Source organism: Hippoglossus stenolepis, chromosome 18 (genome assembly GCF_022539355.2).
Source record: "Hippoglossus stenolepis isolate QCI-W04-F060 chromosome 18, HSTE1.2, whole genome shotgun sequence".
Taxonomy (NCBI): Eukaryota; Metazoa; Chordata; class Actinopteri; order Pleuronectiformes; family Pleuronectidae; genus Hippoglossus; species Hippoglossus stenolepis.
In genome coordinates this window covers 13,359,047-13,381,157 of record NC_061500.1, presented here as the reverse complement: position 1 = coordinate 13,381,157, position 22,111 = coordinate 13,359,047, and the positions used below count along the sequence as shown (strand labels likewise).

Below are 22,111 nucleotides of genomic sequence, written 5' to 3'. Positions count from 1 at the left end.
GTGTGGGTTACAGCTACTTTGACTTAAAAACACTCCACCGTTTCCAGTTTGTTATTCTCAAGAAGTCTCGGCTGATGTGAACCACAGTAAAAAAGGGGTCTCAGAAAACTCCCGATCAAGAATTGGTGATTTGCATAAAGCTAAGGGGTTACAGAGTTTAGATATTTATCAGTCCATAGTGAGACAAATTTAAAGTTAGCTCCAAAGGCAAAATGCAGAATGCTCAATGAGGCAAAAAAAAAAAACAACCTCCAGAGTTAAAGCTAAGGGCTTGAGGGAGTTAGTGAGCATCACTGTTCACGACTCTATCATAGGTCAAGCAAATCCTGTCATGATGCGTGGTTGCATGGAGCACATTGGTCATCGCACGACACCTCAGAGGAAGCTGCTGCAGCTCAAACAAACTCCACTGCACGTCTGAAGTTTGCCAAAGAGCACCTTGACACTCACACAACACTGCACTTCAAAGTAAATCTGCTGCAGAATGACTTCAGACACAGAGAGTCCTCCTGTTGGACTCAGAGCCCAGAAGTGAACCCGGCGGAGACGCTGTGGAATGAGCTCCAGAGAGTCGTTCACACCAGACATCTCGAGAATATGACTGAGCTCCTGAGACCCCTGAACTAAATGTTGTGCAGGTCTGAGCTGCAGCTACCAGAAGTTTCTTGTTTGAAGTCGTTGCTGCCAGAGGAGGTTTGAGTGGTGTTTAAACTCAAGGGTTGACTTACTTTTTCCACCAGTGAAAGTTTAATACGTGGAAAGACATGAAAGATTATTAATGTTTGTGTGTTTGTCTACACCATAGACTGTATATAAAGATGGACGACATGACTGCAACTCAAAAGTGAAGCCAAAGCGTCTCCATTGCCACCTGGTGGCTGGCTGCAGTATAGGTCATAAACACCGCCTCCTCCATGTTAGTAGACATGGATCAAATTGAATTTGTCATGTTAGGTAGTTCTTATCACACTGATGTTTGCTCAAGTGTTCATCTTGTGTATATATAGTTGGATACAGAAAGAAGGAGACTCCACTTCTTCCCACTATCTGGAAATAAAGCCAATATATCCCAGAAATGAATCCTGCACCGATGACATAGTTTAGAGCCAGAGTGTGCACAGTAGTGATCTTGGTGTGGTACCGCGGTATGAAACCAAATTTATTAGAAAGATGAACACTTCAACAAATGTCAGTGTGATAAGAACTACCTAAATACTTTTTGGTAGCCATCATGTCATCCATCTTTATTTAAGGTCTATTATTTACACTTGTGGGGATCAGATCACAATTTTATAATCATTTAATGCAGAAACCTTTATCAGCAGATTAACACAGATTTTCAGTTATGTTTAATCATGTATAACATCATGTGAAACTGTGTCAGCGGTTTCACATGATGCCATGACACCGCAGTGACTTTGCGAGCATTTGCCCTGACAGGACCCTGCGACCCAGAATGCAGTGACGATGGCTGCGAGGGGCCCGGCCCGCAGCAGTGCGTCACGTGCTTACACTTCTTTCTCAAGTTCAAGAACAGCACAAGGTTAGCATGTTCGCTGTGAGTCGATCCAGACGGCAGTGAACTGTGTGATCAGGATGTTGCTGCAAAGCAAAGGGATCAGTCTACTGTAAATAAAATATGTTGTTTCATCCACATGTAAAATTGTAAGATATTTTTTTCACTATCATATTTATGAGGTTTTCTCCACTCTCATTTACGTCAAGAGTCATAGCTCTTGTCCTCTGTGTGCTCTGGCCCGTGTCTGTCCAATAGGATGTGTGTGTCGGAGTGTCCCAAGGGATTCTGGGGCGACCGCCGGCGTTGCAAGAGGTGCTACTCCTCCTGCGAGAGCTGCACCGGGAGCCGTAGCGACCAGTGCACTACCTGTCAACCTGGTCACCACCTGACTGAGGGCACCAACACCTGCACAGCCGTCTGTGGGGACAACTACTACCTCGACCATGGTTGGATTTCTGTCTTTAAAGCCTTATTTCACACTTTTTGTTGTAGTTATTAACACGGCACGAGAAATATCCTTGAGTGAACCTTTAAGGATTCATGGCTCACCAAAGAGCTGCTTGGATCCAGCTGTACATGCCTGCTAATGAACAGTCGGTTGTTGTAAGCACAGTTGATGGCTGTGTGAGTAAGATTGATTCATTGCTCTGATGCCTTCGCCGTGTTTATTGTTTGATTTCCCCACAGATGCAAACATGTGCAGGAAGTGCGGCGAGAACTGCGTGAAGTGTACCTCCTACAGCATCTGCACAGAATGCAGTCCAGACACAAGGTGAGGAGAATTCTCCCAGGGATGCTTGAATTAAGTGCTCGGTAAACACTGCTCCTTTTTGCAGCCGCTGACAGACAGCGCCGACTCTCTGTTTACACACTCCCTCTGCAGCATCCTAACAATTAGAGAAGGTTACAGTGCTGTATTCAAAACAGTGTGTCATCCTTCCCTGTTTATACGCAGCTCCGAAAAATAATCTGGAGTTCCATTTTTGCTAAATCATCACAGGAAAGAAGAAAACATCTTAGACAAATTCACCATATTGTTGAGTTAGAAGTTTCCCTGAGTACAGTGCTCAGTGACTCAGTCCACCAAGTGCTTGTGGTGGTGTGCTGTGGGTTGGAAAACTGAGCCTGCAGTCGAAAGGCAATGAGTCATCAGAATGGTGTCACATGATTGGCTGTGTGTGTGTGTGTGTGTGTGTGTGTGTCACGGTGCCACATGCTCTCCCCGCCCTCTCCAGTCTGCAGGCGAATCGGTGCCAGCGGAGCTGTGCGCCCGGATTCTACCACGACAAGCAGGAAGGCACGTGCGAGCCCTGTGACAAGGCCTGTGCTACCTGTGCAGGTGAGAGCCGAGCTGGAGGGTCGTAAACTGTGTGAAAACCTCTTTGACTTTCATTAAAATACATCACACTTAATTATTATAAAAATGATTCCAACAACATACACAATAGCGCATAGTGCAGTACTATGCTGCTTTTTTCTTTTTCATGCTAATAACACCATTCACGTGCGATTTCATCATCACATTAAATCAATATCATGTGCAATATCCCACATTTTTTTTCTCCTTTGTCATTTAATGTCTACCCACTGCCCTTTTAATTAGTGTCTTTTTCTCATTTCTATTGATATCTAGCCCTGCTTCTGCATTACTCTGTATACACTTAATTTATCTCACTTACAATCCTATGGTTACAATACACTTATACTCTTTATTATTTTTTTTTGTTTGTTTTTTTACGGTATTCTATTCTCCTTTATATTGTTCTGTACTGAATTCTTGGAACAAGCTGTCAGAGGATTTTCCTTTGGGATTAATGAAGTGCTCTTGTTTAAAATCACCTTTGTTTTCCGGCTCGTGCGGCGTCAGGTGCAGGTGTTGAAGCATGCAACCGTTGTGCGGACGGCTACTTGCTGGAGGAGTGGAGGTGTGTGTCCTCCTGCAGTGCGAGCTTCTACGCCACAGAGCCAAGCCCAGAGATAGCTGATGGGCACAGGATATGTAGGAGGTGAGTTCACTGGTGTGTGTTCAGATGTGGGTGGTTTGTTTATCTGCTGATGGCAGGCCTTATTCTGCTGGTTGGCTTCTGTGTGTGTGTGTGTGCTTGTTTTCAACCTTGCCTTTGTTGTAATGCGTCTGAATGAGTGTACTTTTTTCGTGGTCACTTTGTGTGTTTGCGTGTTCAGCCTCTGCGCTCCACTCCTCAGGTGTGACGCCAGCTGTCTCATCTGTGTGGGGCCGAGCCGGGGGAACTGCAGCGGTTGCTCCAGCGGTCACAGGCTGCAGGAGGGAGTGTGTGTTGTCGACACTGTGTGCACAGACGGTCAGTCAACCATCATCATCATCCGCTCAGATAAATATAGTGCAACCCTCACATATATAGTTCTTACTTCTCCAACATCTCTAACTGTAACACACAATTATTTCCATTTACTGAATTCGTGTCATCTATGAAGATAAAGGCTTTTTTCTATAATTGACATTTCATATCTATATATATATATGCATGTGTTTTTGATGTGATACGTAATGTGACTCAACCATAAGTCATCTGCGTTTATTCTCATAAACAAACAACATGGAGCTGTGCGCTGTATGCGCGGCTTCCGTTCTTTGGCATCTGACATTAAGCCCACTCCAGTGCCTCAGATACGATATTCAGTCCTGAGTCAGCGCAGAGTTCTCTTGCTGTGTGTCTGTCAGGAGAGTACCAGGACGGTGACGGGGGGTGCCACGCGTGCGATGCAACGTGTCTGAAGTGCACAGGGCCGCGCAGCGAGGACTGCATCAGCTGTGTGTCTTCACGGTAAGCTGGACCTGACTTATATAGATCCGGGGTCAGAGGGGAAATGATCACATCCCGCAGAAAACAAGTTTCACCAAGATGTAGAGTAAATAACATTCATATTCACAGATAAATTGGGACTGTCTCTCAAAGGCAGTAAGACAGGGATTTCAGTATAATAGTCTGTGTAAATTATTGAACTGTTCATGTTATTTAAATCTTTTTCATTTTAAACAAAGGCTAAAACAGTGGCAAATCTAGGATTTCTCTAAATCATTTACACAGAGAGACCAATTACGTTTCACAACATCCATACACAGTTCCTGATTGATTAAGGTGCACACATTTCAGTCATTCCCTCTTTAGGTTGGCGCAAAACCATACATCATTGAATATATTTTGAAAGTCGTTCCTTATTCAAGCACATTGTGTACTTTAAAAAAAAAAGTATTTATAAAAATAAACAAATTGTCATTTATTTTTATTATTGTTAATAAGTGACTAGGTTAGACTACAGAAAGAACAGGGGCACTTCAGGGGTCAGTCAGATTCAGCTGGGGCCAGTGCCCCCCTGGCCCTGACCCTGGATCCGCCCCTGCTCTATTTTTATTTCATTTTTGGGGGGTTTTCATCACAAATAGTGAAAAAATAACAAATGTTCTTTGGGCAAGCTTCTTGAAATGATGATTTCCTGCTTTTCTCGCTCATGTATAATTAAATACTTAAGGTATTTTGGTGTTGGACTTTTTAGAAACAAGACATTTCACTTTGGGCTCTGAGAGGATGTGATGGACATGTTTTGACATTTTAAAGACTAATAATAAACCTGCCTGATTTTGTTCATCAAGATCCATATATTATTCCCTGAGAAATCAATACAAATGTCAAAGAAATCCGCCTGATCCGGATCCACACCAAAATTTCATGGGTTCTTTTCGGACCATTACCACATCCACTACCAAGTTTCATGTTTATCCATCCAGTAGTTTTTATGTAATCTTGCTTATAATCATACAAACCAACTGAACAAGTTGACAGGGCGAATGCCAAAAGGCAGATTTCTGCTAATAAAAATCTGTATTGGTTTTTGCCCTGACAAAATACAAAAGTGCCTCTAAAAGAAATGTGACATTCACTTTAATTATTTATGTATAAATAGAGAAAGAAAATGTCGCCCACTTGAGTATGAATAAGACATAATGTTCTTTTGCTTCTACATAATTCATCAGAAGAAAATTAAAATAACTAACAATGTATGATAAAAGACAGTCAATGACTGTATACATGGTTAGGTTAGTGCTGCTGGTGTATATACAGTATATTAACAGATTGAATGGTAATTGTATATTTAAAATTCAAATACTCCCCACTCCTCTTTGTGCTCTCCCTGTGTCAGTGCTCATCTACATCTGTGTGACCCTACCACATGCTGGGTTGTTAATGAGCTCAACTCATTTGCATTGACATAATTCATATGTGTGGATTTTTTGTGGTATTTGCAACTGGAGTGAAAAAGGCTTTTGATGTTGTTGTTGTTGTCGGCTGCAGGGCTCTGGACGAGGGCGTCTGCGTGGTGGAGTGCGCCAAGGGCAAGTACCAGTCAGGCGGCCGCTGTCACCTGTGTGACCACACATGTGCCACCTGTACGGACGCAGCGCCTGCCAGCTGCGGCAGCTGTGACACTGGTGAGGGAGGGAAATCAGAGCGAGTGTGTGTGTGAGAAAGAGAGAGAGAGAGAGAGAGAGAGAGCGAGAGAGACATGAAGAGAAACATAACAACTGGTTAAATAACACACTGTACAGTTTGGGTTTTAAAGCAATAGGGAACTTTAGATTTTTGTTGATTTATGTCTCATAATCTCCTGACTGTAATTCTGCATATTGCTGATCATGTTTATTATTTGCAGTTGTGGGAGGTAGAGATAAGTATTTTTTTTTTTTCTTTCTCCAGGCACTAGGACAACAGGTCAAAATCACTCCACCAATCCATGAACGTACTATTGTACAAACAAGCTGATCCTTAAACACACACAGTTGCGCAACCCAGAGCTAAATATATGTATATTCTCCTTCATAGCTCTGGGTTCTGCAACCAGGTAACTTCAGGAAGCTGGGTTTTTAGGTGTTTCCGGGGTACATCGCCATGGTAACTTGCACACCTAACCTTCTCTGAAGCAGGTTATGTTGGAGATAACAGATACCGCCCACTGACCAATCAATTCTCTGTTAAAATGACCTCACCATTCTTAAGAGATCCCTCGGTGCTTGGTGGGCGGGTCGTGAGACGTCCTCCAGAGAGTGTTCACTGACAGGAAACCCCCTTTGGCTTTCCCTGACAGTCTTTTATTGAGTGACCCTCATTATTTCAGAGTGCACTCCTGTGTAGGAGGGTTCCCTCCCGTCTACAATTGTTTGTTTTTTTCCTTTTGGCTGCAGGCAATACGAAAGCGGTTTCATTGTGCTTTTGTATACGATCATCGAACAACAGAGACTGATTGAAGCATTAAAGCCGTATACTTGTTCTTATAAGATATGAAGGTGAGCCTGCACACACCTTTGATTCATATTTTTATATGGCGGGGGCGGAAGATGATAGAATTAGATTACCATCATTAAGTATAAGTTTTAATGTAACACAATTGTAGCTACAGTCAGATCTACTCGGGCACTAATGATGGGGCAGTGATATTATAAACCTGTTCATTTATGCATTCACATAGTTGGCTCTGTTCTTCCTGCATCTGGCAGCTGCATCTGTTGCTTTTAGCCTGGATCATGTGTTAAACTTCAAATATTATAATTATTATAGAAGTATACTTTGTTTTTAAAATGTCCATCTTTGCTGCCTGTAGACGTGGCCATGTTTATTATTGGTCATTTGATGCAAACGCTTCTTCTTTAATGTAAATTCGCTGTGGAAATCCTGGATGGACTCACCAAGTTGTTAGGTTTAGTGAAGCCAACTAAGGAAAAGTAAGTTGAACAATAGAACAGGCGTATCCGTATTTTCCTTGGAGGAGGTGCACGTGTGAACACAAATGTCCGAGTGAGACGCTCCGTAGTTTCTGCAGAATTTCTCTGCCTGGCCTCCTGGTATAAAGTCTGTAGGAATCCAGGAAGAAGTCTATGTGTGAACCAACACAGCAGGGGATCCCCCGCTGGATTCCCGGTGAGCGAGTGGGGGGATTGATGACACTTCTAACGTGCGACAGACACAAAAATGAATAAAACTAAAAGAAAACAAATATCTCCCGGTGTAAAAGCGCTGTCATACACGTAGAAGACAGCGACGAAGATGTCTAGAGTTTGTGTTGATAAGAGCTGACGGCGGTTGTCATAAAATCACGTGATCTCTGGAGCGGAGTTGATACTGCCTCTGCTGTTGTGAACACGTCCTTGCGGAGAACCTCCCGCTGTGTTGTGCATGTGTGAAAGGCAAAGTCTGGGTAAACTCTGTGGCCAATTCTCCGGATTTTACCCGCAGGCCGTGTCTGAAAACAGCTTTAGTCAAGAACTGTGCCTGTCTGATGTATCTGCATCTGAAAACAATGCTCATGAGACAAGCGTGAAACATTTAATTTAAACTAAAATATTGATCTGAAGGATGATAAAATGAGCCAAAGAGGAACTGTAGAGTCATGTGGTATTTTCATCTATGAGTGACCTCTTTCACATGCATTGTTAATACAGAAGTGTTGATTTTGAGCATCTAAAGTCTAAACGACTGACATTTATACTTTTTTCCCAAGGATGATTTATCATATTCATTTAGCCTAAATGAAAAGTTGAAGCGAACTGACTGTCGTGGAAATCCATCCAGACAAACACAGACGAAAACATAACCTCCTGGGCCGAGATGAAAATAAAAAATAGCTCTAGGGAAACCAAACCTAATCATGAGCAGGAAGTTGAACAAGCCGAAGTTCAACCACATATCATCATCGCACTTCTTCACGCCACGATTTGCTGTTTTTCCCTGCAGATAAGTTTGGAGTGGAGCGTTACCTGTATAAAGGTCAGTGTCTGGATGCGTGTCCCGAGGCCTTCTACCACACCAAGGAGAGGAGCTGTGAGCCGTGCGCGGACCAGTGCCGGCTCTGCACCAGCCCCAGCCACTGCCTCGGGTGTAACTCCTCCTACTACGTCTCTGATGGAGCGTGTGTGAAGCTGGAGTGCGGAGAAGGTAAACAAGGTCACCGCGTTGTTTGCTCTGCGGGTTCTCTCATATTTCAGAGACGCGGTGGCAGAGGCGACCTTGACAAGCACTTGTCTCTCACCTGTCCCCCTTCCACTCTCCCTCACCTTTGTTTCTCTCTTTCTGAATGTGTCCCTTCCTTTCTCAGGGGAGGTGGAGGATCCGGATTATGACGACTGCATGGCGTGTGAGGAGGGCTGCAGCAAGTGTGTCCTGTGTAAGTCAGAGGCGCTGCAGCCACAGCACATTCATTTTGTCCCTAAATGAACACTGCCCACTGACCGAACTCTCCTCCCAGCGTGTTGCCGACCATGTTCAGGGGTTTTTCCTGGTGGTGCCCTTTTAAAAAAAAGCTGAGTTTCTTTGTCTGCTTTCAACAGATAACCCCAGGCATTGTCTGTCCTGCACTGAGGGCTTTTACAAGTAAGGCTGTGTGCCTCGCTGTCGCCATGTGTGATCTCGCTTCTCTGCACTCGCTCTGCCTCCCAGTTCACTGCAGAACGAAAAGACCCGTTTTTTTGCTGTGGAAGTAGAGTAGATATTTGTGTGCCTGTGTGATGTGTGTGTGTGTGTGTGTGTGTGTGTGTGTGTGTGTGTGTGTGTGTGTGTGTGTGTGTGTGTGTGTGTGTGTGTGTGTGTGTGTGTGTGTGTGTGTGTGTGTGTGTGTGAGAGAGAGGGAGAGGTACAATCACAGGTATCAGCTGCTGTCTTTGTTATCAGTTTCCAGGATGGCTGTTACAAAAACTGCCCAGCTAAGACGTACAGCGTGGACCAGGAGATGACCTGCGTCCCGTGTGATGACAGCTGTGTGAGCTGTGATGAACATGAGTGCTACTGGTGTGAGACGGACCTCTTCTTATCAGGTAACACCGCCCCACTGGGTCAGGACATGGAGTCATGAAGTATTATATTACAGCTGGGAAAGCGGTACCGACATTCTTCACTTAAGTAAAGGAAGATACTTTGACATGAAATGACTCCTTTACAAATTAAAGTCTTGCACTGAGTGAAAATGTCCCTTAAGTAAAAGTATCAATACTGCAATGTAAAATAATTACAAGGGTTTGCATGTTAATCATGAAAAGATCTGTATTGACTAAAAAGTAAGGCACTTGTGAAAGGTGGACATGAAGTATTACTATTATAATAGTGGTACTATTTAGTGCTGATTGTAAAATAATGTTAATTGATTTATAGGTTATTCCGCCTGCAGCTTGCGTACCAAAAGCTTGCTGATGTTTGACCGATTTGAGGAGACATTCACGTGAATTTTCCGAGTCTAAAATGCATTTTGTTCCGATAATTCTGACCCCACATGAACGCACAAAAACCCCACTCTCTATTTTTTCAAAATTACAAACTCCAGATTAATCGGGCTTTGCACAACACCATCTGGAGCCAGTAAAGGCTTTCACATAAATAATTCTAACATACACATTGATATTCCTGAAGACCTGTAAATAGACTCTGAAGTGTAGATTCCGTGGCGCTCCCCTAATAAGGGAAGTACAAGCAGCTACTTCATCTAAGTAGGTTACACACAGTGTTAATCCCAGAAACGTCTCCTTTCCATTCCCAGAGGGGAGGTGTGTTTCAGTGTGTCCCGACGGTTCCTATGGCGACGAAGACACCAACGACTGTGAGGAGTGTCACTCAGACTGTGTGACGTGCAGCGGCCCGGAGGACAGCGACTGTCTGTCGTGCGAGACGGGGAGGACGCTGGAAAACGGAGCGTGTGGGTCTGACCACGAGGTCTGTCCCGCTAAGACCTTCCTCACCGGTGAGACTAACACTTACGTATTCCACTAATCAAGCGTCTGCCCATAATGAATCAGGGATTTGGGCACTTTCACAGGGCCAGAAAAGAAATCTTGGAGGGTAATTGGTCTGTGTGCCACCGTCCCTGAACCCTGTTCCAACTTAAGTCGTCAAAACAGACGGGACTACTGAACGTCGGCCAGATACGGACTTTGAAATAATTGACTGTATGCTGAACATTTAGTTCCCCCACAAGAATAAGTTGGACAGGCCTTAAAACAACATATGGTGATTAGTGGGAGGCAAGACATCTTAATTATAGGAACTAAAATAACTTTGAGGGAAAGTACATAGGTTAACTCGAAGGTTGGAAATGAACATGCAGAATTAAAGTTATTCTTAAACTTCGAACCTCAGCAAACACAAAACCTTAGATCAAAGCCTCAGACCTTTGTACATAATCGTGAATAACAGAACGTTGGAGGAAGCAGTTAAGCTTTTGCGTAATTGCCAGTTTATATTCGCAATCAAGGAGGTTATGTTTTCACTCCTGTCTGCAACTAATCTGCACCAAACTTTGTGGAGGGTTCAGGGAAGATGATGCAGTTACAAGGTAGGATCCTGGACTTTTCTCATGCCTCCTGAGACAGCCTGTGGCCAGAGGCATCATGTTTACAGATTGTCCGTACGTCCTTTTTTTGGTCTTGTGAACGCAACAGCTCAGAAACACCTTGAGGGAATCTTCTCAAATTCACTACAAATGTTCATTTGGATTCAAAGATGAACTGATACGATTTTGGTGATCAGAACTCAAAGTTAAAGGTCGCGGTGACACAAACCCAAGGCCCATCTGTTTGATGGACAAATGTTCACAGATCAACTGATCATAAAACATGTTAACATAAAACATTTCCCTTGCATCACAACAATTATAAATATTTTTGGAAAAAACATTCGGACATTCAAGGTGTGTACATCTTTGAATTTACTGGAGTAAATATCAATATCAAACTATTTGCTTTTTCCCTTTATTTTTCTATTATAAGACCAAGACAGACATGTAGGATTGTTTGAGATTTGCACTTTAGGTCAGATTGTGAAGAGAGTAATTACTTATGTTCAATGTTGTTTCTTTTTCTAAATGCTGGTGTGGGAAGAAATTGTGAAAAATGCTTTCTTGTCCAGAGTTTGACGAGAAGATCAATACCACTCATGTCAGTGCACCGAGTAGCAGCCAATCAGACCATTTAACATGCACTGTGTTGTTTACCCCACAGATGATGGCGAGTGCGAGGACTGCCACCCATCCTGCGAGTCCTGCTCTGGAGACGAGATAAACCAGTGTACAACATGTGCAAAAGGTCTGTAAGTCACTTCTGTGTCAGGTTGTGCTTTCAGCGGCAGCAGTTTCATGTTTTCATGGCTACATCACACAAGTTATCCCGCTGTGATGATGTTTACTCTTTCCTCTTCCTCCTCCAGGGCAGTTTTTGACCACGCAGCAAACATGTGTGTCGAAGTGTCCGGGGGGTTTCTTTGCCAGCCGGCTCAGCGGTGTGTGCGCGGTCTGCCCTCCGGGCTGTTTGCAGTGTGCGGACGCTCATCGCTGCACCCGCTGTCAGAGCACTCGCAAGGCTCCGTTATTCCTGCAGGACGGACAGTGTGTCCAGCAGTGTGTCAGGTCAGGAGTCCAGCCTTTCGCTGATTGTTTTTTAGATCATATTTACATGCTTTTACATACTGTGACATTGTCAGTGGGACTTTATCTCTGCAGTTTGAAATCATGTTTTTTGACATTATGCCAGATGTTTGACACGTCCTCTAAAGAGTCTGAAATTAAATGTCAGAAGACGTATTCGCCGGCCTTCGCTTTTGACGTTTTCATTTTGATATTCATTAAACTGTTAAATCCTTGAGACTGAGAGCAATATCTCGTCCTTGCTGAAGAGGTCCTTGAAGCTCCATTAGCACAGAGATGAACTTTTTGGCCATGGGAGCTTTTTTTATTTTTTATTTTTTCCAGCAACTACCAAACAGCTCTTTAGCACAGCTTAAGTACAACACCATTGTTGTGTGGTTGAATGATTAGTTGTTGTGGAGGGGAGCAGAGAGCGGCGCAGAGCAAAATGTCAGTCCTCTTGTTTACCCCTTCAGCAGCAAACACAGTCATGCCCGTCTGTTCCATTTTTTTTCACATTGTAAAATATGCAGTCCAGGTTAACTTGTGTAACAAAAAACAAAAAAAAGTAATAAATTATGAGGCTTAATGCATCATATAATTGGTTAAATGTTAAATATATGTGATGTGGTTCTGCCTTGTGTCTGTGCACGTGTGTCTTGTGATCCCTGTTTGGTTTTTCAACAGGGGTTATCCTGCAGGCCAGGTGTGTCGTAGCTGCGCGGCGGGCTGTGCGTCCTGTGGGAGGAACGCCACTCACTGTCTCAGCTGTGACGAACCTCTCATCCTGCACAAGCACCAGTGTGTGGAGGACTGTCCTCCAGCGCACGCTGTCCGGGACCGGGAGTGCCAACGCTGCCCCTCGGCCTGTCAGGAGTGCGGCCCACTCGGGCAGTGCACAGGTGCTGAGACACAATGCAAAGCAGAGCCCAGCTGTTGGGAGCTCCTTCAGTTTTAAACCTCTCTATAGTCCTCTTCAGATTGCATGGTTATTATCTGCAGGTTGGTCGTTATTGCCAATCTCGGAGCCCATCGGCCATTCCCTGATGACGAATGCAGTGTCGATTCTGTCCTCTGTTTGCCGTTCACTGTTTACAGTCCGACCAGTTTCTTTTATTACACAAATTGAATGTTTCTCCACACAAAACCCAAACACTGATACTTTTTGTAGGTGTTTTAAGTCCAGACAACATGCTGGCTGATCTCTATTAACAGCTATGTGGAAATGAATGGAGATAAATGAAAAAGCAGATAGCCGATGTGTTTCGGTCAATGTGTTCCACCTGTTTTACTGACTGTTTACCAAAGCCTGCTCAAACGTGATTGGTTGTTCCTCAACTACAGATTCCGTATATTCAAATGTAGAAACTGTTTATAGAGATTAAATTCATTGCTAAAAATGTTCAGTTGGTTGGTCTACCACTTGTCAATACGTTTCCCAGACAATGTAACCTAATTGCTTTGATATTCCCAAACACATTCGTTCACGCTCCCTGCTCATATATTCGTCTAGTTGACAATGTCAGGAATCTTTTCATTCCTATTGAACACCGTTGTAATGCTGTGTATGGTGAAGAGAATCACCTTTGTCTTAAATCTGTATTTTATTCACGTATTGTCGTTTTTTTTCTGTCACAGTGAAATCCAGTTCATTCCTCTCCAAAGACTTTAGGATCCTTAGTAGAGTTTCCCTGAGTTGCTCTTAACTCTTCTTCCATGCAGCTGATGTTGTTCTCTGTGCAGGCTGTGAGGAGTATCACTTCCTCCATGAGGGCCGCTGTGTGCCAGACTGTCCCGAGAAGTTCTTTGAGGACAAAGAGCGAGGGGAGTGTTTGAGTTGCCACCCTGACTGCGCGCTGTGCGACGGGCCCAACGCCGATGACTGTGACGCCTGCTCTGACTCTGAAGCCACCCTGCACGACGGGGCATGTCTGGCAGCCTGCTCCGCCCACACCTACAGGGACACCGTGGCAGGGGAGTGCAAAGGTACGACAGAAGTTTCTCTACCCATTTTAAAGTTTTGGCAACTGAGAGATGCTGTGTTGCAGGGAGGCAGAAGCAAAAAGTTCAATTTCTATATTTTAATAATTTTTTATTATAAATTCACAATTCCGGTGCTTTCAGGTTTGACAAACTCAGAGATAATACATTTTCCCTTCTACTTTTTTATCTTTTGACTGATGCAAGGTTTTCTGTCCTGTAGAGCGTCCTTCGTGCATTTGTCGCGGTGGATATAAAAAGTCTTCACACCCGTGTTCAAATTATGGATTTGGTAATTTTAGATAATTAATTCATTTAGAAATTAAATCATTAAAAATCATAAATCCCAAGTCCATAAGTTTTCACCTTGAGAGTGACCGATAAACTAAAAAAAGTGAAATCATTTGGCAAAATAAACTTGTTTCACGGCATGAAATAACAGATCAATGAAAAAGACGTAGCTGATGCATTTCGGTCAATGTGTTCCACCTCTTACTCTCCACACAGACTGTTTACCTGCAGGCAACCAGAACCTGCTCAAAGAAGACGTGTCAAACTAGAAACGAAAACCAGAAGGCTTCCGACCCCCAAATGTTGTTATGATAGAAAATACATGTTCAAATGCCGTTTATAGAGATGAATAGGAAGGCAGCTTGAAATAATCCACTGATCAGCATCCAGATGGATGATGCATGATGATGTTATATTGTTTATATGATTCAACTGTACACATACATCAAACCTGATGTCATACCCAGGTAAATTAGATCCATTGAGCACAGTGGGGCTTAGAATAAACTTTATTAAAATGCTGAAATATCACACTGTGTAGCTGCTTTTAGTTGCATCCTAATGTCCATGAAGAGTTTCCAACATAGGATCATGATGTTGTTGTTGGAAGGTGTTGATCAGGAGAGGGTTACGAAAGAATTTCCATCAGAAAAAACATAAAATAAGGCTCACTAGTGAATTTGCCAAGAACAGGAAGTTCTTTCAAAATTGATAAAAAGACAAGAAGAAAAAGGGAGATTGCAAGGACCCCTACGGCAACATTAAAAGAGCTGCAGGAATTTCTGGCAAGTACAAGTTGCTCACTACATTCTTCATGTGTCTGGGCCATGGGTGAGGATGGCAAGATGGAGGCTCACAATAAAAGATGTTGGACTATAATTCCAGCAGGTATGTTTGGCACAAAGACACAGCACATCACCAAAAGAACACCAAACCCTCAGTGGAGCATCGTTCTTTTATGAATCATCAAAAGCTCAGAATACCTGTGGATTCAGGTGAAAAACCTTCAGGCATCTGCGAGAAAGCTGAGGATGAATTTCACCTTTTCGGTACGAGAATAACCCAAAAACATGCATTCAAATCAACAAAGGAATGGCTTGATGAAAAGAAGATTAAAGTTCTCGAACGGCCCAGTCAGAGCACAGACCTGAATCCAATCGAAAAGCTGTGGGGGTCACCTGAAGAGGGCTGAGCACTGGAGACGGCCTCAATTGCAATTTGGTGCATCTGGAAGAATGAGAAAATAAATGCCAAGTCTAGATATGCCGAGCTCCTGCCCAAAAACACTGAGTTCTAAAATCTAAAGGTGCCTAACAAAGCTAGTTTAAGGCTGCGTACATGAATGCAACCAGGTCATTGTTTTTCACGGGGATCTTATAGAGGATTGGATCTGAAACGATTTCAGTTATACGTCACAAAATCCTTCCACTTTAACACAGTGTTTTTATATCCATTCTATATTCTCCATTAAGCCTGGATGTGCTTCCTGCTCGGACGGAAATAGCAACACACTTCTCAGATTAGTTAACAGGCAGCTGTCGAACCTTGAAAACAGAGCAGCGATGCCAAAGCCAGTTCCCTGGAGAAGACACACTGCTGCAGGTTTCCTGTTATTTAAAAACACAGAGGATGGCGTGTTTCTCTCCCAGGAAAGTGTTGTAGGCGATGCCCACTTTTGTGCTACTTACAGGAGCTGCCAGCAGCAAGACATTTAAAAGGAAGCGCTGTGAATCGGACAGTGGGTGAATTTTTTTTTTGTGTGTTTATTTTCATCTGAAGTAAATAAGGGCTGCAGAAAACTGTGAAAACTACCAGTAAACATAAAAGCAATAAATTCTCAGTGGTGGATCTTGGATTTTTCTAAATCAGGGGCCTCAAAGGGGCCACAATTTACACAAAGGGGGCCAATTCTATACATCCATACACATCCCTGGTTCAGGAAAGTGGGCATTTAAGTCTTTCCTTGTTTACTGTTAGCTTTATAGCTTTGATTCAAAGTCACACATTCAAGCACATGTGTACCTAAAAAAAACCGGAAAATTAACAAATTGTCGTATTTATTGTCAGTATTAAGTTATTTTGTAACTACAGCTGTTGGATAAATGTCGTGGAGGATATAGCTGAATATTTCCCATTGAAATGTATTGTTGTGAGTAGAAAGAATCATAAGATGGAAATACTCAAGTAACTCATATTTGTTCTTGAGTAAATGTACTTAGTTACATTGCAGCACTGTGACGTCCTGCAGACTCTAAAGGTTCTGGACCCCAGTGCAGCCACCTGGTTATTAATGTAGACTTAATTATAGTTAACTATAGTTAAGTCTACATTAAAATAAATAACTGTAGGAGAGTAATAAATATCGTATAAATTGTTTTATTTATTTTTAGTATTTTAAGTAGGTGACTTACCTGTGAATTCTATTAAACTCTATCAAATCCATCCTAATCTGTTTTTTCTATCAGATAAACTATTACTGTGTTATATATCGGTTTAAAGAGAATAATGTTCATATAATAATAAATCCTATGATCCATTTCCTTGTTTTACTTGTATTTCCAGACTGTGACGTGTCCTGTCTCTCCTGCTTTGGGCCCAATGCTGGCTCCTGCACCAGCTGCAGGGAGGGCCAGAGGCTGGAGGGCCACGGCCACTGTGTGCCATCCACCAATAAGTGCCTGCCCCACCAGTACGCCGACCATGACGGCGAATGCCACCCGTGTCACAAATACTGTCACAGGTGTACAGGTCCCAGAAAAACCCAGTGCCTGAGCTGCAACCCGAGACACCTCCTGCTCAGTGAGTCGAGTTCCGCCCCGATTCATAAAAAAGCAAAGCACTTCAGGCACGTGTGACTTGCACTGACCATTCGTGTTTGTTGGCGCAGATGGCACCTGTGTGGACGAATGCCCGTCGGGCCACTACGAGGACGAGTCGGGGCAGAGATGCGAGCCCTGCCACCCTTCCTGCGAAACCTGCGTGGGGAAGCACAGCCACGAGTGTCTCACGTGCAAAACCCACCTATTTCGAGAGGGCAAAGAGTGCGTGGAGACCTGCCAGCACGGGTAGTTTAACCTGCTCGCCGTCCAGCTGTCGCCGCTCGGCCACCTCATCAAGTGCAGCCACACAGTCTTGTCATTGATAAAAGATCAGCGTCGTCGTATAATGTCACAGTGGACACTAAACCGGTGCTTTTCTGCAGTTATCTGGACAGGGGTGCAGTTTGGAGACACAAGCTAATTCAGCCTGAGATTTAAATAGCCCTTCATGTGGCCTGTAAAATGCTAATTAGACTTGATTTTATTTGGGATCCGGTGATTGAGATAGTTAAATTAACGTGCCGTTAAATTGATGTGCAGTTAAATACTCACGAGAAAACATAAAAGGGACACAAAGGCTATTTATTCCTGCGACGTGCCTCCCTCGTACTTTCACACCTGAGGAAAAGAGGAATCTGTCACTTTGCTCAGTCGTACTTTGAAGTGTTTGGCTGTGGCTGAGTCTTGGCCTATCTCATGTCTGAGTAGGTGGCGTGTGTGTGTGTGTGTGTGTGACTGAGTGGCGATGGAGAAGAATTTCCTTTGAGGACAAACAAAGCTCTAATCTCATCGCATTTAATTGAATCTCATCTATCATAACTCTCTCGCCACCTATGCCCCGTAGTCACTATGGAAACGCCGAGTCGAGGACGTGTGAGAAGTGTGACCCGAGCTGCGGCGAGTGCATCGGGGGCAAGGAGGACAGCTGCCTGAGCTGCGCGCCGGGGCTCATCTACATGCGGAGGGAAGGCCGCTGCCTCCCGTCGTGCCCTCAGGGATTCTACCACGACGCGGCGCACAGGACCTGCGAGCCCTGCCACGCCAGCTGCAGAACATGCTCAGGTACCAGCATCCACTCTGCAGCTGTCGCCCACATAAAGCACAGGGAGATCACGTGTAGGTGATGAGATACTATGAAGCCAAAATCGGGGACAGTTTTTGTCCTTAATGTGCATGACTTTTCCATCATCTGTCATAAATATATACTCTCAGTTTTTGTCATAAGTTACTGAACAATTCCCTTAAAAGGAATTTTAAGCGTTGGGAAGGAGTCGCTTCTATGTTCAGGAGTATCACAGTTAATATTTACAGCAGAAAGTGAGGTTGACATAAAACAAACTACACTGCCCCTGTTCATCAAAATAAAGGAACATGTCACATTTAATGGTGCGACCCCAGAGACTGTATATAAAGATATAAAGATGGACGACATGACAGCTCCCCAAAATGATGCCAAAGTGTCTCGCTTGCCTCCTGGTTGGCTGCAGGATAGGTCATAAATCCGGCCTCCTCCGTGTTAGCGGATGGGACATGGACCAAACTAAAAAGTTAAAGTAATCAGTTCTCAAAGATGGTTTCTGTCATTTTCTGTAGTTCTTATCGCACTGATGTATGTTCAAGTGTTTCATTTTTTCAGTAACTTTGTTTTTAATTCGTTATTTGATGCAATACAAATGAGGTGATTGACAACTGAGACTTACTCATGATTGGTGGAGCGGATGTATCAGCAGGTTTAATCCCCTGATCCCCACTGTGCAGTTTCTTTGGCTTCATTTCTAAACAGTGGGAGAAAATAAAGTCGTCCATCACTGGAACAAAAACACGGCAAAAGATGGTAAACAGTCCACCAGCAAAAGTTGCCAAACCCCTTCCCTCAAATTACAGTAAAAAAAACGTTGGTTATTCTACAGATTTTTTAAATAGAGATATGAATGCAAATAAATTCACCAATAGGATGTGTACTTTAGAAATGTTTCCATAAAATTCAACAATAATTATATTAATTTAACATTCAAGAAAATGTTGCAATGATTAACAACTTCCTGGATTACAACTTTTATTTTATGGTTAATATTTTTAATGAAAGTAATTTACTGTATTTTTATGGCATTTAAACTTAACAAATTAAATAGTAAAATAATGTAGTAAATTTGTGTGGATAAAACTTTTTATTAGAGTCTATGTGATGCACACTGTGTTTTGAACTGTTCAGAGGAGCTCTGTGGCTTACACAGTATAGAATCATTTATTTTATATTTTCCTGGGAATAATACAGAATATTACCACTTACCCTTGAAGTTGTCTCGTCTGTGCAGGGAAAGATTCCCTCTCCTGTGACTCATGCTACGCTGGATACCTGCTCTCAGATGGAACCTGCGAGTCCTTGTGTGACATCGGCCAGTTTCCCGTTATAAAGGTAACGACACTTCTCTAGGTTTTTAATTTCACAAATATTAACTTTCTATTTGAAAAATCCTTACCCTGTCCTTGCCTCACCAAAATAATTACTACTAATGTTTTGGCCCCAGGTATCACATAATGTAATTCAGACTGACTTATTACTCCAGCAGGAGAAATCTCCAACAGCAGAGTAGAAATTATTGCTGTGAAATTATTTCAAAATAAATCTCCGGGCTTCTTGCTGTGAGGCAACCCACTGAAACTGTCTGACATATTAATTGATTCAAATGAGAGGCAGTGCATCACTTATTTTCAGTGACATAAGTTTTGCATATGTTTTGAAGCAAAGAATCCGTAGCTGTGATGTAGAAATGCAGCGGCTGTGTGTCTCGGTGCGCTTTTCACTGTCAGTCTGTCCTCCTGACCCTCATCAGGGTTCAGGCCACGCTTGTGAGGACTGCCACGTCTCCTGTCTCGAGTGCCGGGGGCCCGGTCCAACCAACTGCACCGTATGCCCTGCTCAGGCCATCTTAGAAGCTGGAGGGCGCTGTCTGCTGTGCTGCCGCCACGAGGAAGGGGAGGAGGAGGAGGAGGCCGCAACGCAGCAGCAGGACTGTTGTAATTGCACTGAGACTCGAGGTAGGCTGCAGGTTTGTCTGTAGGTTTGTCTGTAGGAGGATGGGAAGGCACATGGCAGGCTGTGACAAGTCAGACCTTTTTCCTGGAGCTGATAAAGTATGTTAGGTCAGCACTGACTTTCAGGTTACACAGGGATTATCTGTAAATTAAACTTCTCTGTGTAGTTTGTTAATGAATAACAAGTTCTTAAAGTCGACAAAATGCCAATTATGGTTTTCAGCAATTTATTGTACAGCAACAGAAATAAATCATTACACTAGAGAAAGGGGGAACCAATTATTATAATTATTATTATTATATTGCATTTCTTTTTCTTGATAAATTATTTATCAGATTATGAAGTGTGTTAATTAAAGGGGTTCATCAAAAATGTACTACTGGATTTGTACAAATTCAGGAGACAGATTAAAGAAAGTGGTCAAACTTGAAGCAGCACAGGCTGAGAAATGCTGGACATTTACTCCCTGGTATAAATCAAGCTCCACAAATGCTGGAACTTCTCATTCCTTCTTAATTTCCCCTGTTCTATATTACAATTTTTTTTTATGAGCAAAATTGTGGAGTGGACAATCACGCCGGCATTATCAAATCACATGATGCTTTAATATGATGAAATCCTATACCAAAGTGAAAAATGACTGGTTTTAGTTAAGATAGATGATAACTTTATTGATCCCAAATGAAATGTAGGCATCCAGTAGCTTAAAACACACATACCGGGCAAGAAAAGGAATAAAGTATAATTGAGGTGGAGTAAAAGTAAAAGACAAATTATCACTAATATATGATAGAAGACAAATCTTTAGTGAGGAAATCATAACCTGAAACCATAAGCAAACATATTGTGCAAAGTGTGTTTCTATGGCTGAGCAAATAGTCAACAAATTATAAGTAATATATAAGAAAAATACTAAACTTAAACCTAGATCCAAAACCAAACATATTGTGCACAGGGGCTAGTACAGTCAGTAACAGTCTGAATGGAGGTTAGTATGCTGTGAGCAGAGAGGCAGCTTTGTGCACGAGTGTCTAAACCTCCTGCCTCCGGGGCTCTTCTAGGCGAGTGCGTCCTCAGCACCAACTTGGCCTTCACGAACGAGGAGGAGGGGGAGGCCAGAGGGAACCTGACCATCTTCATCATCGCCTGCGTCCTGCTGGTGCTGGCCCTGGTGGCTGTCGTCTTCCTCATCAGACACTCCCGTTCTAAGAGAGCTCCCCCAGACATAACTCCCCGCGGCTACGAGAAGCTGGGCTCCGGAGGGGTATTCGGAGGCGGCGGTGGCGGTGCGCACCGAGGCTACAGCTCTGCGTCTTACAGCGGCCGTGCCAGCTCCTCCGGCGGCCGCTTCCAGGAGTCTCAGCTAGTCGACCTCAGTGACCGTCGCTCACGTGGTAAGAAGGAGGATGAGGATGAGGATGATGATGATGAGGACATTGTTTACATGGGCCAGGATGGCACCGTGTACAGGAAGTTTCGTTACGGACAACTTGGAGATGACAAGGACGACGAGCTGGAGTACGATGATGAGAGCTACACGTTCCGGTGAAGCACAAAGAAAGATCCCATCCTCCTCCTCTGACCTCTTCCCTCTTTTGATTCATTTTGCTCTTTGCTGTTTATCTCCTCCTGCCCTGAGGGACAGACCCATTTATCCACCACTGAATATGAACCAAATGAGACATGTGCAGCTATTTATAATGAGTTGTATTTTTACGACTGTTATTCATTCACAAAACCAAATGAGCTGGGGAAAATTCCACGTCATTTAACACCCTCAAAGACTGTTAACATAATTAAGCTTGATTTTTCTAGACTTTGTTTTGATTATGATCACTTCCCACGTAGAACATAATTTATCGTGGGCGTTTACGAGTTTTGACAGTTTCATTAATCGTATTATTCATCTATTTGTTAAATGTGTTGTTGGATTAGCATTTTACATTTGATTTATCATAGTATTTCTATACTTTTCTGTTTGCTGTCCTCGAATTTTGATTTAAAAATGTGTTCAAATAAAGTCTTGGAAGGAAATAAATACTTTGAATTGCG

The 22,111-nt window shown here is 43.2% G+C and overlaps 1 protein-coding gene across 1 annotated transcript in view; it reads left to right on the top strand.

The window, feature by feature from the left end:
* The window catches only part of pcsk5a (proprotein convertase subtilisin/kexin type 5a), a 33,355-nt gene extending 11,489 nt beyond the window's left edge, over positions 1–21,866 (top strand). The window contains exons 15-37 of the mRNA XM_035141718.2: positions 1,441–1,543; positions 1,775–1,965; positions 2,207–2,291; positions 2,755–2,858; positions 3,387–3,525; positions 3,725–3,840; positions 4,221–4,323; positions 5,851–5,987; positions 8,284–8,484; positions 8,645–8,713; positions 8,877–8,919; positions 9,217–9,359; positions 10,076–10,276; positions 11,532–11,615; positions 11,737–11,935; positions 12,620–12,834; positions 13,676–13,918; positions 16,766–17,002; positions 17,091–17,268; positions 17,867–18,084; positions 19,338–19,438; positions 19,857–20,061; positions 21,121–21,866. Of these exons, the coding sequence (XP_034997609.2) occupies positions 1,441–1,543; positions 1,775–1,965; positions 2,207–2,291; positions 2,755–2,858; positions 3,387–3,525; positions 3,725–3,840; positions 4,221–4,323; positions 5,851–5,987; positions 8,284–8,484; positions 8,645–8,713; positions 8,877–8,919; positions 9,217–9,359; positions 10,076–10,276; positions 11,532–11,615; positions 11,737–11,935; positions 12,620–12,834; positions 13,676–13,918; positions 16,766–17,002; positions 17,091–17,268; positions 17,867–18,084; positions 19,338–19,438; positions 19,857–20,061; positions 21,121–21,608 (3,803 nt within the window). The 3' untranslated portion in view covers positions 21,609–21,866. The remainder of the gene's footprint in view (positions 1–1,440; positions 1,544–1,774; positions 1,966–2,206; positions 2,292–2,754; positions 2,859–3,386; positions 3,526–3,724; positions 3,841–4,220; positions 4,324–5,850; positions 5,988–8,283; positions 8,485–8,644; positions 8,714–8,876; positions 8,920–9,216; positions 9,360–10,075; positions 10,277–11,531; positions 11,616–11,736; positions 11,936–12,619; positions 12,835–13,675; positions 13,919–16,765; positions 17,003–17,090; positions 17,269–17,866; positions 18,085–19,337; positions 19,439–19,856; positions 20,062–21,120) is intronic.
* The last annotated feature ends 245 nt before the right edge of the window (positions 21,867–22,111 follow it).